A 14,527-nucleotide genomic window follows, 5' to 3' on the forward strand; every position below is an offset into this window, starting at 1 on the left:
GTGGATGAACAGGGGTGAATATATAGGGAACGTGAGTCTAATTGATCAATTAACCAATTAACCAGTGATTGACCATTGCTGTCAGGTGAATAGTGTAAACTGGGGGGTAAAAGGAAACCAAATGGAAAAAAGAGAGGATGTAATAAATAAGAAAACGGAAGACGAAAGAAAAAAAAAAAAAAAAAAAAAAAAAAAAAAAATTATGTTCTGGGAGATTAGTGGGGTAAAATGTTCACCTTGCAGCACTGGCACATCAATTATGTAACAGTAGTGAGCAGATATTTAGTGGTAATACAGCATGATTGCAAGATGATACAGCATGATTGCAAGATGATAAACATATTGGTAATAATACATGCAGATGACATTATAAAAAGTAAATTACATTGTAAAAAATTGTAAAAAATAGAATAAAATATAAATAATGAACAAAAGGTTATAAATAATAAACTAAAAATTGGATAAAAAAAAAAAAAAAAAAAAAAAAAAAATTCGATAAAAAATTTGATTAAAAAATTCGATTAAAAAATTCGATTAAAAAAAAAAAAAAAAATTATAAAGAAAGGGGGGGGGGGGAAGTATCATTGTGAGTGTTGAGTGGCTGTGAATGGGAGATTGTAGTGTTTATAGTATAGTGTTAATGTCTAATTCCTCGTTGAGTCCGCCTGGGGACAATGTATCTAATGTAAATATCCAATAAGTTTCTTGTGAACAGAGTTTTTTGAAACGATCAGACTCAGAGAGATTGTTGTGTATGGATTCTAAGACCCATACTTGTAGGCCATCAGTGGATTTTTGGTGATATTCAAGGAAGTGGCGGGGGACGCTATGTTTGTCTTTACCATCTTCAATAAGACGTCTGTGCTCGCCAAACCTGGCGCGGAGGGGTCTGATGGTTCGTCCCACATATAGGAGGCCGCAAGGGCAGGATATACAATAGATCACATGATCAGTGGAGCAGTTGTAAAATTCTTTGAATGAATAGGTTTTTCCTTTTGTGGTGAAGTTTTTTTGTCCGTGTTTAACGAATTGGCAAGTTTTGCATAGCGCTTTGTTGCATCTATACATGCCGACAATGGGTATGAGGCAGATTGTGTTGAGTGTGTTGGTGGGTGGGTTGTATTTGCTGGGGGCAATCTTGTTTTTAAGGTTGATGGCTTTGCGGTAGGTGTATTTTGGTTTTTTATCTAAGATGTCTATTAAATGTGGATCCTGTAGTAGTATCGGCCAATGTCTATTGATGATAGACTCCATTTTGTGAAAGTTGTTGTGGAATTTGGTTATAAATCTGACCTGGTTGGGAGGCTCTGAGTTATTGTGTGTTTGGGGTCTACCCTTGTGGTAGAAGGAGTGGGCCTCATCTACTAGCTTGTGTGGGTAACCTTTGTCTAGGAATTTCTTTATTAGAATGTCACTCTGGAGATTGTAATCTGAATCTGTGGTGCAGTTTTGTCTGAGACGACAGAATTGTCCTTTAGGTATATTTTGGATCCATTTGGGGTGGTGGCAGCTGTTGAAGTGGAGGTATGAGTTGCCAGATACGGGTTTGAAGTGGTTTTTTGTTAATATTTGGAGATTGTCATGGTATAATTCGAGATCTAGGAATACAAGAGTATGTTTGTGGTGAGTGGAGGTGAAGGACAGTCCAAAAGGATTTGAATTGCAATGGGTTACGAACTGGTCTACGTGTGATATTGGTCCATCCCAGATGACGATAATGTCATCTATGTAACGGCCGTAAAAGATGATGTGGGCGGCAAAGGGATTGTTGTGCCATATGTGTTTGTCCTCCCAGAAACTCATAGTCAAGTTGGCATATGAGGGTGCAAAGTTGGCTCCCATGGCTGTACCTTGAGTTTGTAAGTAGAAATCGTGGTTGAATGTGAAGTAATTGTGTTTGAGGCAAAATGAGGTGGCGTCTACTATAAAGGAAGATTGTTTGGGGTTGAGTGATGGATCCAAGGATAGATAATGCTGGATGGCGGTGATGCCTACATCATGGGGTATCGAGGTGTATAGGGAGCAGACATCTAACGAGACCCAACAATAGTCGGGTTCCCAGGAGTATGTTTGGAGTAATTCTAGCAAGTGTCCGCTGTCCCGGATATATGAGTGTTGAGCCTGTGCAAGGGGTTGTAGGAAGTGGTCGATATATTGGGAGAAACCGCTGGTAATGCTCCCTGTGGCCGCTACGATTGGTCTTCCTGGTGGATTATTTGGATTTTTGTGTACTTTGGGGAGAAAGTAAAAATACGGGGTGTTGTAGAAGTCTTTAGATAGAAAAGAGGCTTCCTGCTTGGTGATGACACCATCAAGTAAGGCTGTGTTCGTTAGTAGTAGTGCGTCCTGTTTGAATTCGGGTAGTGGGTCTTTAGTTAATTTGGTATACGTGGATGTGTCTGAGAGGAGTCTGAGGGCTTCGTCTATGTAGTCAGTGGTATTAAGAAGTACAATGCCGCCGCCTTTATCGGCGGGCTTGATAATAATGTCCTTATTGTTTGATAAAGTGGTAATGGATTTTTTTACAGTGTTTGGTAGATTAGAGGCGGAATGGTGCTGGTTGGGATTGCACAATTTGATGAATTCCGAGTAGACTACTCTATAAAAACTTTCCAGGTAGGGGCCCTTAGAATGTGTGGGATTGAATACTGATTTGGGTCTGAGCGTAGTGTGTGCCACAGGTGGGGGGTATAAAAGTTGTGAAGTGAGTGTAAAATCTAAAGGTGGGCCATCATCAGGGTGAGACTCAGCAAATAATTGTTCTAATATGTCTAAGGCGTCTGAGTCAGATGGGGTTGAGGGGTTGATATTGTCTGTGTCAGGTGAAATGGCTGTAGGCTGAGTTTTTTTGGATTGAATGTGAAAGAATCTTTTTAAGGTGAGATTGCGTATAAATTTATTCAGGTCTTTGAATAGTGTGAATAAGTTGGGTGGGGAAGTTGGGGCAAAGTTTAGACCGTGATTGAGCAGAGAGATTTCAGTTTGTGATAGTTGATGGTTGGATAAGTTGAAGATTTTTACAGTTTGCGGTGTTTGTGTTTGGTGTGTGTTGCGGTGTTTATTTCGTCCCCCCCTACAGCCTCTGTGTGTTTTCTTTTTCCGTGGGGGGGATTTTGACCTAAAAAAGACGGTGACAGGCTTGGGAAAGTTGGGTTCAACCCCAGAGTCTGGAACTACACCTGGCTCAGCCTTTTATCAATCAGCTTCACAGCCCGGGAGGGGGGGGGGGGGCGTAGCAGACAGTGGTGACTTACAGTTACCTCTCTCTACTCAGAGTGGCTGTGAGAATTCAGCGATCAACGGTCATGTGATCACTGAGTTCTCCCACTTGGAGCCGGGGGAGGACAGATACAGCATCAGACCGATGGTTTTTCCTACACCTTCCAGATTTCAGCAGAGGTTTCTCTGGGACCCTTTCCTGTTACAGACTGTTTTCGATCCAGTGCCTCCTACCTACAATTTTGTCACTCACCACTTATGACTGTGAGCGTATGACATGCAAACTGAATGCTAAGATGAAACAAGTGAAGAGTCATTTTGTGTGAATAAGAATTTTAAGTGAATTCACTACTCCTTGTAAGAGACTTCAGGGACACTAGAATGTGTGTGTTACAAATCAAGCATGGCATCCTCACACTTTAAAGAGCAGCCTGAAAGAAAAGGGATATATTGTGCCAGCTCCTCAAACTTCAAAATAAGGAAAATACATATATTTCATAAATTAAGATTGAAATATATACTAGCCATAGTACAACCAAGCATTTCATTTAATTATTAAGCTAAAAACAATCTCCTCTAGCTTCCAAAATTATTATTAATGAAAATATTTCTCCATATACAGTATATGCTGGATTATTAAAGCAGAACTAAAGACAAAGCGTAAAGGAGTGTTTAACTCCTGTCTGTTTTTTTTTTTTTTGTGTGCCCTCTGTGTCCCATTGGAGAGATTTCCCTTCACGTCCTGTCCTATAGCCAAAACAGGAAATTAGAGTTACCAGGGTCCCAATTGGAAGATTTTTCCCTCAATTACTGTCCTGTAGACAACCCAGAATCTGAGTTTCACTTTCAGCGACTATAGTAAACAGGACAAATAATAGAGTGGATACATCTCCCTAATGTGGTCACAGACATCAATAAAAATCTAAGTTGTTCTAATTTTTCTCCACTCTATACAATGCTAAGTAATAGTTTGCCTTTATTTACACCAGGGATATTGAATTAAAATTTACGGAGGTCCGATCAGTAAAATGTTCTTTTAGCAGAGGTCCGAATCACATGTTTGTGCAATGTCTCGGATCCTTCCCATCACAACCCCCTCATTTTATATCATAATCCAATTCTTACATCAGTATCCTCAGTCCCCCACTTCAAAACATCAGTTTTCTTTCACATTAGTGTCGTTCACATCAACCCCCCCACAGAACTGCCCCCCATTTACATCACCCCCACAGCATTGACCCCCTTTACATCATGCCCCACAGCACTTTCTCCGTATTACATTACCCCCCCAGCATTGACCCCCTTTACATCACCCCCCCACAGCACTTTCCCCCTTTACATTACATTCCCCCTCCACAGCAAATCACCCCCCCCAACACTGCCCCCCTTCATACACCCCCTCAGCACTGCCCCATTTACATCACATCTCCCCCCCACGCACACACTGCTCCCCTTTACACCCATGGAAACAGAAACAAAACCTCCTGCGCTCAGAGACCCAGATCAGAATTCAGCAGGTTGAACCATATATTAAAGTTCAACCAATAGCTGGTCAAAGGTTGTGCAGCTCTAACACAAGGTTGGGGAAACCCAATAACAGCTGTAATGAAGAACAAAAACAAAAGCGCATCAACATTGTGCATTACCTATAATTGAATTGAGATATATACTCACAAAAGAAGCAATAATAAAAAGTATATAAAATTCAACAACAGTGCACTGGAATAGCAGACACGTGTGGGTCCCATCAAGAGGAGACTCTCAGGATGAAGCTGACGCTTTTCAAAGGGGGAACCCTTCTTCCTCAGAGCTCCTTTATACCACCCCCCCCCCACAGCACTGCCCCATTTCACATTACATCTCCCCTCCCACTAGCACTTGTCCCTCTTTACCTTTCCCTACCCCCACAGCACTGACCCCCTATACATCTCCCCCCCTACAGCACTACCCCCATTCACATTACATCTCCCCTCCCCGCCAGCACTTGCCTCCCTTTTCAAAACTCCCACAGCAACTGCCCCCCTTCACATCACCCTCCCCCCACAGCAATGCTCTCTACCACAATAATGTGCTCTGCCCCAACCACATCTGCCACCCCCTTCAAATCACCCCTTTATATCTCTCCGCCCCACAGCACTGCCCCCCCCCCATTTTACATCACTACCACAACAGCACTGCCCCCATTCACACTACATCTACCATCCCCTCCAGCACTTGCTCCCCTTTTCACTCCCCCCACAGAAATTGCCCCCCTTCACATCACCCTTCCCCCATTGCTGGCAGCAGCAGCACTTCAGAACACAGAATGGCAAACACAACCAGCATGGACACAGTGCCAGAGCCAGACCCAGGAGCAGGTAGGAGGGAGGCACAGCCACCCCACACTCCCCCAGTAAGGCATGCTGATCTAGTAGTCCCAAGGACCAGTATGATAAGATTGCTCAGGCTGTTGCTTCTTTGTTACTGCCTACCATTACTCAGGCAGTAGGTAACACAGGGCATAGAACAACTTAGAAGAGACCTGGGTGAAAACGCCAAACGTATAACTGAAGCTGAGCATCACCTCTCTGACCTAGAGGATGAGTTTCAAGCTATGCAGACGGGTGCTACACAATCCAAACATGTACAACAAAATATATTGGATAAGTTAGATGACTTAGAAAACCGCTCCTGCAGGAACAACTTGAGCGTCGTAGGCCTCCCAGAATCCTACAACTCAGGTTTATTATCTGATATCTGTTCCAGACGTATTCCTGCTGCACTGGGCATTACGACACCTTACCAGATTGAAAGGGCACACCGCCTAGGCGCCCCCTCAAATGATAGGCGCACACTGCGCTCAACAATCGTCAAATATCTCAACTACGCTTTCCGGGTAGCCCAGGTAGCTATACTTGATTAATTTCGCAATTCACGCTCCCTACAGCTAGACAGTCATAAGTTATTACTTTTTGCTGACTACTCGCAAGAAGTCTCCCGCAAAAGAAAAGCGTTCCAACAAATTTGCATACCTACTTACTGGTATTAACACCTCATGTTAAAGCATCTTATTGCCTTATAATGCCCTTAATCAGTTGCAATGTTCTGCAATTTTTCAAGTTTACTGGTTCCCATTCTTTCTCTTTCATATTGGTGTATGTATAATGCTTTATTATATTCTTTGGCTGCTACGCTGCTGTTGGTCCTAGGGTGCGCCGACCCCTCCTGTGTTGGAGGTCTGCGCTACCATCGGGGCCCTCCTCTCCTTTTACTTGGATACGCAGCCCCTCGGTGCAGGATTTACACCCTATCATTTCTGGTAACGCAGGCCAAAGATAGGGGATAACATGAAGAATAAGGTGAAGTTCACGATGCCTATGCAGTTTATTGTTAATTTTATTTTTACATTAGACCCTTGTTGGGTCACCCCGATATCTGTATTTCTCCCCCACTCCCCTTTTTCTCTTTTCTCTCCTTTTTCTATTCTTCTCTCACCCGGAGACCCCACAGCACCTCTTTCTCTTACATTACAACAAGAGAATAGGGATCACAGTTCTGAGTACGCGTAGCGGTTACCACATAGGGAAGCTTCTAATCCTTTTTTGATTACCCTCATACTCGTATTTTCATGACTCTTGTGGTATCATGGAATGTTAAGGGTTTGAGATCTCCCCATAAGCGTATGGCCATCCTTCATCATCTCAAACGTCTGAAAACAGACATTGCGTTTCTTCAAGAAACTCACTTAAATCAAACGGACTTTATGCGCATGAAAAAACTATGGGTGGGTCAGGTGCTGGGTTCACCCTCACCCAATGGCAAAGCAGGGGTAATTATCCTCATACATAAATGTCTCACCCCTGATATTATCACGCTAGCTACAGATGAGAAAGGGCAATATATTGCTGCACATATTAAAATAGATTCCTCCCCTCTAGTATTGGTTAACATATAACGCAATACTTATTTCCCTCATGAACATGCAAATCAGTGCATAATTTGTTAGACATGCATTTCTTTTACATTTTTTGTTGATATTCTGTCTTTCAGTGTTACAATACACTTACCATTTGATTTTTAGACTGATCATTTCTTTGTGAGTGGTCAAACATTCAAAATCAGCAGAGGATCAAATACTTATTTCCTTCACTATATGGCGCCTGACTCACCAAGAAGGAAAAGAATTTACTTTCTTCTCCCCGTCCATCATACTCTGTCCAGAATTGATTATTTCTTTGTCAACTCCATCTTAATACAAAACATTACGGATTCTAATATACACGACATAGCGATCTCTGACCACTCCCCGATTCCTATATCCATACATCACGTACAGCATAACCAAAACTCGCGTACATGGCGTTTCCCTTCCTTCCTGGCTAACAATCGGGACTTACCCTGGGTATTAAATACCACCTGGAGTGAGTTCTGTGACACAAATGCAGAGCACCAAGCAAAAGCCATTCTCTTTTGGGAGACAGGCAAGGCAGTCTTACAAGGTAGAATCATAGCGTTTAATTCCACCTACAAGAAAAACCTTCTCCGAAATTATACAGCAGCAAGCCTTCGACTACGACAGGCACAAAAAGACTTAACAGGTCTTAACTCTCACAAAAATAGAAAAGCATGGTCAGAGGCCAAACAACACTTTGATACATGGACAGCAACTCAAGAGGCCACACACCAATCCCACAGTGACCTGCAATTTCAGAAATTCGGCAATAAGCCGGGCAAGCTGTTAGCACGGTTATGTAAAAAAACTTTCAAACCCACTCTCTTTGCATCTTTGAGGGATCCACAAGGAACATTAAAAAGCGACCCATTAGACATTATTTCGATAGTAGAAAATTTCTACCAAAATCTCTATGGCTCGGACCCTATAGACTCCGCTAAGGTCACCTCCTTCCTGGACCTTATCTCGTTGCCACGGCTAGACCCAACCACACTTCAAGCTCTGAACGCTCCTATTACTCAGTCGGATATATCCCTAGCCATTAAATCACTTACAATCGGTAAAGCCCCTCGGCCTGATGGCTATACAGACGAATTTTATAAACTCATGGCGTAATTTGGGGGCCTCTCCATGGCTTTGCCGCTTTCTTTCTATTCACCATAACCCTTCCTTTTCTCTCCCGCAATCCTATGATGCTTATGAAACTTTGTTAGCTCAAGATTTAACTTTGGTACAACACCTCTACGGGTTCCCCAAATCCTCCCAACAGCATTCTACAAACCTATGGACTACCAGCACATAATTTTTTTTATATGCTTCAAGTAAGAACTTTGTCAACTCTGTTGCACCTATTAAATCTATCAGGTTTCGTACGACATTCATTGATGTCTTGGCGAACTCTCGAAAGTATAAAATATCAAACATATACAGACCTCTGAATCTTCTGTACGCCAAACCTTTCGAGACATTCAATGCTGTCAAATCCTGGGTCAAAGATTTCGATTATGCATTTACAGCTGACCAGTTACTATCGGGCTTCAACTCCACATGTGCCTTCAACCACAATGAATTCTGGCGTGAACAGCAACTTAGGATTCTTCACTGTGCCTACATGCCCTGTCTCTACTCAAAAAATGACCTGCCACTCTCTACTTGCCCTCTCTGTGGAAGTCAAAAACCTTCACTAAAACATAGACTCTGGCTCTGCTATCTCTACATTCAGGAAGCAAGTGGTCAACTTCATAACCATTATCACTACCTTCCAATTACCCATTGACCCGCTACCGCTACTTTTCGGCTACATGGATCAGCCAGTCATTGGTCTCTTCTCCTCTCAAAGGTTATCTTTCAGAAATAACAAACCCTGGATATTCACAAGCCTCCTGGTGGCAAGACGGGCTATTCTCCGGAAATGGGTCTCCAACTGTCCTCCAACCCTTCAATTTTATATGCAACTTTTCCTCAGTACTTGCTTATGTTTACCTTATAACTTGGTGTTATCTAACTGCCTTTTTGCACTTGCTCTCATTAAGCCAAGTGTATATTATTTGCTGCGCCATTACCTCACTGACTAGATACGATGTAGCATTTGTGTCATAATTGACTCGCCATTTTGATTTGTTTTACTTTGTTAAAACCCAATAAATATTCTTTAAAAAAAAAAAAAAAAAAAGAATGACAATAGATGTGCATAGAAATTAAAAACTCTGACAAGTTTAACAAAATACTAAAGCACAGTGTCAATTTAACCACCTCCCGCCCGCCATATAAGGCAATGACGGGCGCAAGGTGGTTCTCTCATTCTGGGAGGATGTCATATGACAAAAAACATCTAAAAAAGCCAGAACAGTTCTGGAAAAGCATTCTTTGGATGGATGAAACTAAGATTAATCCGTACCAGAATGACGGGAAGAAAAAAGCATGGAGAAGGCTTGGAACAGCTCATGATCCAAAGCACACAACGTCATCTTTAAAACACGGTGGAGGCAGTGTGACGCTATGCCTGGCTTCCAGTAGCACTGGATCATTAGTGTTTATTGATGATGTAACAGATAACAGAAACAGCCGGATGAATTCTGCAGTGTTTACAGATATACTGTCAGCCCAGATTCAGCCAGATGCAGCAAAGTTGATTGGACAGCGCTTCACAGTACAGATGGACAATGATCCAAAACACACTGCAAAAGCAACCCAGGAGCTTTTGAAGGAAAAGAAGTGGAACAACTGAAGACAGCTGCAGTTAGAGCCTGGCAAAGCATCAGAAAAGAGGAAGCCCAGTCTTTGGTAATGTTCATGGGTTCCAGACTGCAGGCAGTCATTACCAGTAAAGGATTCTTAACAAAATATTAAAAATGAACATTTTATTTATGATTATATTAACTTGTCCAATTACATTTGAGACCCTGAAAATGGAGGGACTGTGTATAAAAATGGTTGTAGTTCCTAAAATTTGTACTTGATATTTATGTTCAACCCCTTGAATTAAAGCTGAAAGTCTGTACATCAAATTAATTTGGATTGTTTCATTCAGTGTGGGCACCCGACTGTGACAGCTTGCAGCTTCACAGCCAGGTGCCCACTGAGCATGCACGAGCAGTGCTGCACTTTGTGAATGGTCCTGTAGTCTTCTGGGACCTGTCACATGTCGCAGAAGACTACAGGGAAAAGGGGGGAGGACAATTTCTACTTCCAATCACCTTGGCAATCAAACTCGGGTACCTCCCCCACTCCTCAAAGGTACCAATCCTTAACAGGGAGCAGGGGATGAAGACTTAAAGTGGAACTTCTCCTTTTGGGTGGAGCTCTGCTTTAAAAAAGTCCTTAAGCTTAAAAAGGTCCATGCTTTTGAAGGAGAATGCAGTTTTTTTTATCCTAATATAATAGAATTGAAAGGGAGGACCCAAAACGACTCTGAAAATGCTGGAATATAAGCCTAAACAGCCATATCCTCCTTCTAGTAACTAGCTTTTCACTAACTAAAAGAACATTTCCCAAACCTGAATACACCTGAAAAATTGCAAAAATGTGCAGAAAGAAAACTGTAGAAAATCACCTGTAAACATTCGTGCTCAGGTGTGAATGCAACCTTACAGAACTTACGCAAACACTCATTGGTAGAAGAGGTTGCTGTATATTCCAGTGTGATTTACTGAACAAAAATTGCTGATATCATCTCAATCGCTCACTGATGGGCAAAGCTCTGCTTTAAAACTGGGTAAAGAGCCATCTACAGGAGTGGAACAACAACAACAAACAACAACAACAACAACAAAAATAAAAGACAGCCTGGGAAAGGGGGGGGGAGTGGTGAAACAAGCTTGAATATTAGTCAAGCCAGTCCTCCCCAATGAAATAATTTTACATTCTTTGAATGTCCTCAGAGAGATTAGGGTGTATGTGAATGCCACATCTGGATTTTACAGCTCGGATTCCCTATTTATGGTTGCAGAGGCCACACATAAGGGCCTTGCAGCTTCCACTGCTACTGTTTCATGCTATATTTGGCAAAGTATTGTCCAAGCATATGCTATGAAGCAGTGAGAACCACCTTTTCCAGTAACAGCAGTAAGAGTGGTAAGAGTGTCCTTTTCATCATGAATTATTAATTTTTCAGGTTTGTAAGGTGCCCACTTGGTCATCAGTTCACATATTCACCATGTTTTGCAAGGTGGACGTGGCAGGATTGGTTGATGGCACTTTTGGGCCTAAAGTTTGTAGGGATCAATCTGACAGGCCTGTAACATTTTCTTTAAGATAGTGAGCCTGGTTTATCCTTTTGTTTTTTGCCCACCCTTGAATGTCCTGGGATAATGATCAAAAGCAGAACTCTGTCCTTCAATGAATGAAAGAGAAAATTGGATTTTTTCATACTCACAATAAAATAATTTTCTCTGTGTTCATTGGAGGGCCTAGTGCATCTAGTACTAGTGAGCTAAAGCAGACATTTGTCCTTCAGTGAACACAGAGAAAGGATTTTTATGGTAAAATCCTATTTTTTCTCCTCTGTTTGTGTTGAAGAACACAGGAACTTGCAAAATGTCCAAATGCAGCAAACACAGATGTATATATGTCCGTGATACCACTGCTAACATAGTTTCTCAACCAGTAGTCTGAGTTAAATCATAATTTATAGCACGACTAGTTTTTAACCCTCCCTAAACTCTCTTCCACTGATAGACACCTATTTCTAAAATACTAATTTATACATACCCTAAAGTGATACTAAAACGCGGAGTGTTAATTGCCATAATTTATTCACATAAATTATATATATCATACCACTGTATTTTTTAATCCATTAAATACCTTATGCCTGAAACACTGTTGTGTGGTCACATGATCTTCCCCTGTTATTTGGTATCTGCAGGGAAAGATGCTTGGGAGAGGCTTCTATTACTACACTATGGGGTTTATTTACTAAAGCTGGAGAGTCCAAAATCAGACTCCCTTCTGCATAGAAACCACTCAGCTTCCAGGTTTCATTGCCAAAGCTTCATTGAACAAGCTGAGGTTAGAAGCTGATTGGTTTCTATGCAGAAGGGAGTCTGATTTTGGACTCTCCAGCTTTAGTAAATAAACCCCTATGAGTCTGTGTGCACAGCACTGATTGGTGCTGTGCCAGTCACATGTTAAAAAAAACAGTTTCAGAAGAGTAAGTAAAATTAAATTATACATGTAAAAATACTGCTTTATAGCTCCCTATACAGCCTTATTGAATATATAATGTGTGTTTTTTGTGCATTACCTGGTGTAGGCAGAGTTAAAGATGATTGATACTAGCTTTCATTTTGTTCAGAAGGCATCTGTATCCAAGGCTCTTTTTTACCTTACAGGTATTAGCAATTACATTTAATATATTTAATACTGATTTATATTAAGCTAAGCTGTTTCTGAGTTTCTTAGTGAATGTAATCAATTGGCATACTACATCCCACCCCCATTGTGTTCATAACATTGGCAATCAGTATAACATTCATAACATAACATTGGCAATCAGTATAACAGCTGAACAATACATTTCTTACAGTACAAACATTCCTTACATAAAAATAGCTATCCAGGTATTCAGTGCATGCATACAGTTCAGCATAAAGTTCCAATCTCAGATATGCACTCAAAATTATAGTAATCATTTCGTATAATACTATCATTGCTTATACATGTATGGCATCAACCTATTCATAGACATATCAAAAACATTTACAGGAATAAGACTCAACAAGGAAAAAACTACAACCTGGAGTGCATTGTTATTTCTCCTGCATACAATTACTAATCCAGGTAATAGTTCCCCCAGTGAGCCTTTGACCACTGTTCTATCTCCTTTATCTGAGGAAAGCTAATTTGGTCCTCACCCTGTGACTGCAAAGTTATATGGCTCAACATTGTACCCTGCTTGTCACCTTGTAATCAACCCTCTCCCAGGGTTGCCTCTATATTCACCCACCTATACCATATTTTGTGGAATTTTCTGGGACATCCCCTGGTCTCATTAGTCATTCTATATAGTGGCAGATATAAATCAATCAATTTTTTTCTGCCTCAATCCCAGTCTGGTCCTAATGGACCCAGTGAATTGCTATTCATTTATTTGCATAATCATACAATAAGCAAAAAAAACAATTTGTTGTGTTATTCATTTATTCATCCTCTATTATTCCAAATAGGCATCTCTCTGGGCTGCAGATATTGGGAAGGCCAAAATTTTCTGCGATGAACATAGCGATTAGGGACCAGAAGGGTCTTATCCTGTCACAGGACCACACCTTAAGGATAAACGTCCCTCCATATTCTTACATTTGTGACAAAGAGAATTATCCCTTTTGCCCATTTAAAATAATCTCAGTGATGTGCAATATGCCTGATGAATCTCTATTATTCCTTGGCCAAGGATTTTATGATGTGTCTCAGATTTTAATTGTTCTCTAATAAAATGTTATTTTAGGCTACCTTATCTGATGTGTCATGCAATTTAGGTTTATTTAGTAGGGTAGTAGTCTAAGTCTGTTTTTTTTTTTATTATTATATTGTATAGGAATCACATTTGAATCATCTTATCTTTTGAAGATATGACTATCGCAAAGTAAGTATTTAAAATTTTTTGCCATGATTATTCCGACAAATGTGGGATGGATTCAGTCCATCTTTCTCTGGCTCCTCTACTCTTGACATCCTGCTCACTGCTAGGGCTGTATAGAGAAATTATATCCAGGAAATATAATTCGGTACAAAGCCAAACAGTTTAAGTAAGGGAAATAAGTATGGCCATTTGACCAAATCAAATGCTTTCTTGTATCTGATTACTCCAATTTTCTAGTTCCTGGATTATCAGGTGTCAATTATCCTTTTTTTATCCTTCTCACAGTTGAGTTTATCAGTGAGATAGGTTCATAGGAGTAACAGCTTAGGAGGTCTTTGCCTGGTTTTGGCAAAGACCTCCTCTCATGGAAAATGGTAGCACTCCCTCCTTTCTGGCAGTATTAAATGCTTGTAGAAATGTGGAGTAAGAATTTCCCTATAGGTTTTGTACCATTCCATGAGAAAGCTGTCCAAACCCAGGGATTTATGTGGGGAGAAGGAAGCTATGGCCTTGTCAATTTCCTCTATGTTAACTTCCAGTTCTAAAGATTCCCGTTTGACAGCAGATACACACGGGAGTTCAACATAAGATAAATATGATGCTACTGCATCCTCAGGAAAAGAAACTCTAGAAGTCAGGGGGAGAGGTGGGAACATGGCACTGTGAACAGCATGAGCTCCAGGCGCCCTGCACTCACTAGAGCCTAGTTCCTGACTGTCCAAAGTTTACCTGAGGGAGGATCTGCTGGCCACGGTGCTTCAGTGGTCGGACGATTCCAGCTGTGGCCTTGCGGAGGT

General features: G+C 41.2%; 2 protein-coding genes across 2 annotated transcripts in view; both read right to left on the reverse strand.

The window, feature by feature from the left end:
• Positions 1 to 14,527, reverse strand: part of OLFM3 (olfactomedin 3) — a 340,444-nt gene that overhangs the window by 219,087 nt on the left and 106,830 nt on the right. The gene's annotated exons all lie outside the window — the stretch shown is intronic.
• LOC149455139 (uncharacterized) lies at positions 575 to 6,814 on the reverse strand. The gene is made up of 2 exons (XM_089686554.1): positions 6,762 to 6,814; positions 575 to 3,118 (listed from the first exon to the last, which is right to left on the reverse strand). Exons 1-2 carry the CDS (start codon positions 6,812 to 6,814, stop codon positions 625 to 627), a joined length of 2,547 nt encoding a protein of 848 aa, XP_089542680.1. The 3' UTR covers positions 575 to 624.

The sequence above is a fragment of the Staurois parvus genome, unplaced genomic scaffold (assembly GCF_062004578.1).
Source record: "Staurois parvus isolate SC_StPar_1 unplaced genomic scaffold, SC_StPar_1.0 ptg000402l, whole genome shotgun sequence".
In the NCBI taxonomy this organism is placed as follows: domain Eukaryota; kingdom Metazoa; phylum Chordata; class Amphibia; order Anura; family Ranidae; genus Staurois; species Staurois parvus.

Coding starts and splice junctions, on each gene's coding strand:
- LOC149455139 (XM_089686554.1), bottom strand. CDS start 6,814: ATGAGGGTAATCAAAAAAGGATTAGAAGCTTCCCTATGTGGTAACCGC. Junction 3,119..6,761: donor CTATGTGGTAACCGCTACGC/GTACTCAGAACT, acceptor CGTCTTTTTTAG/GTCAAAATCCCCCCCACGGA.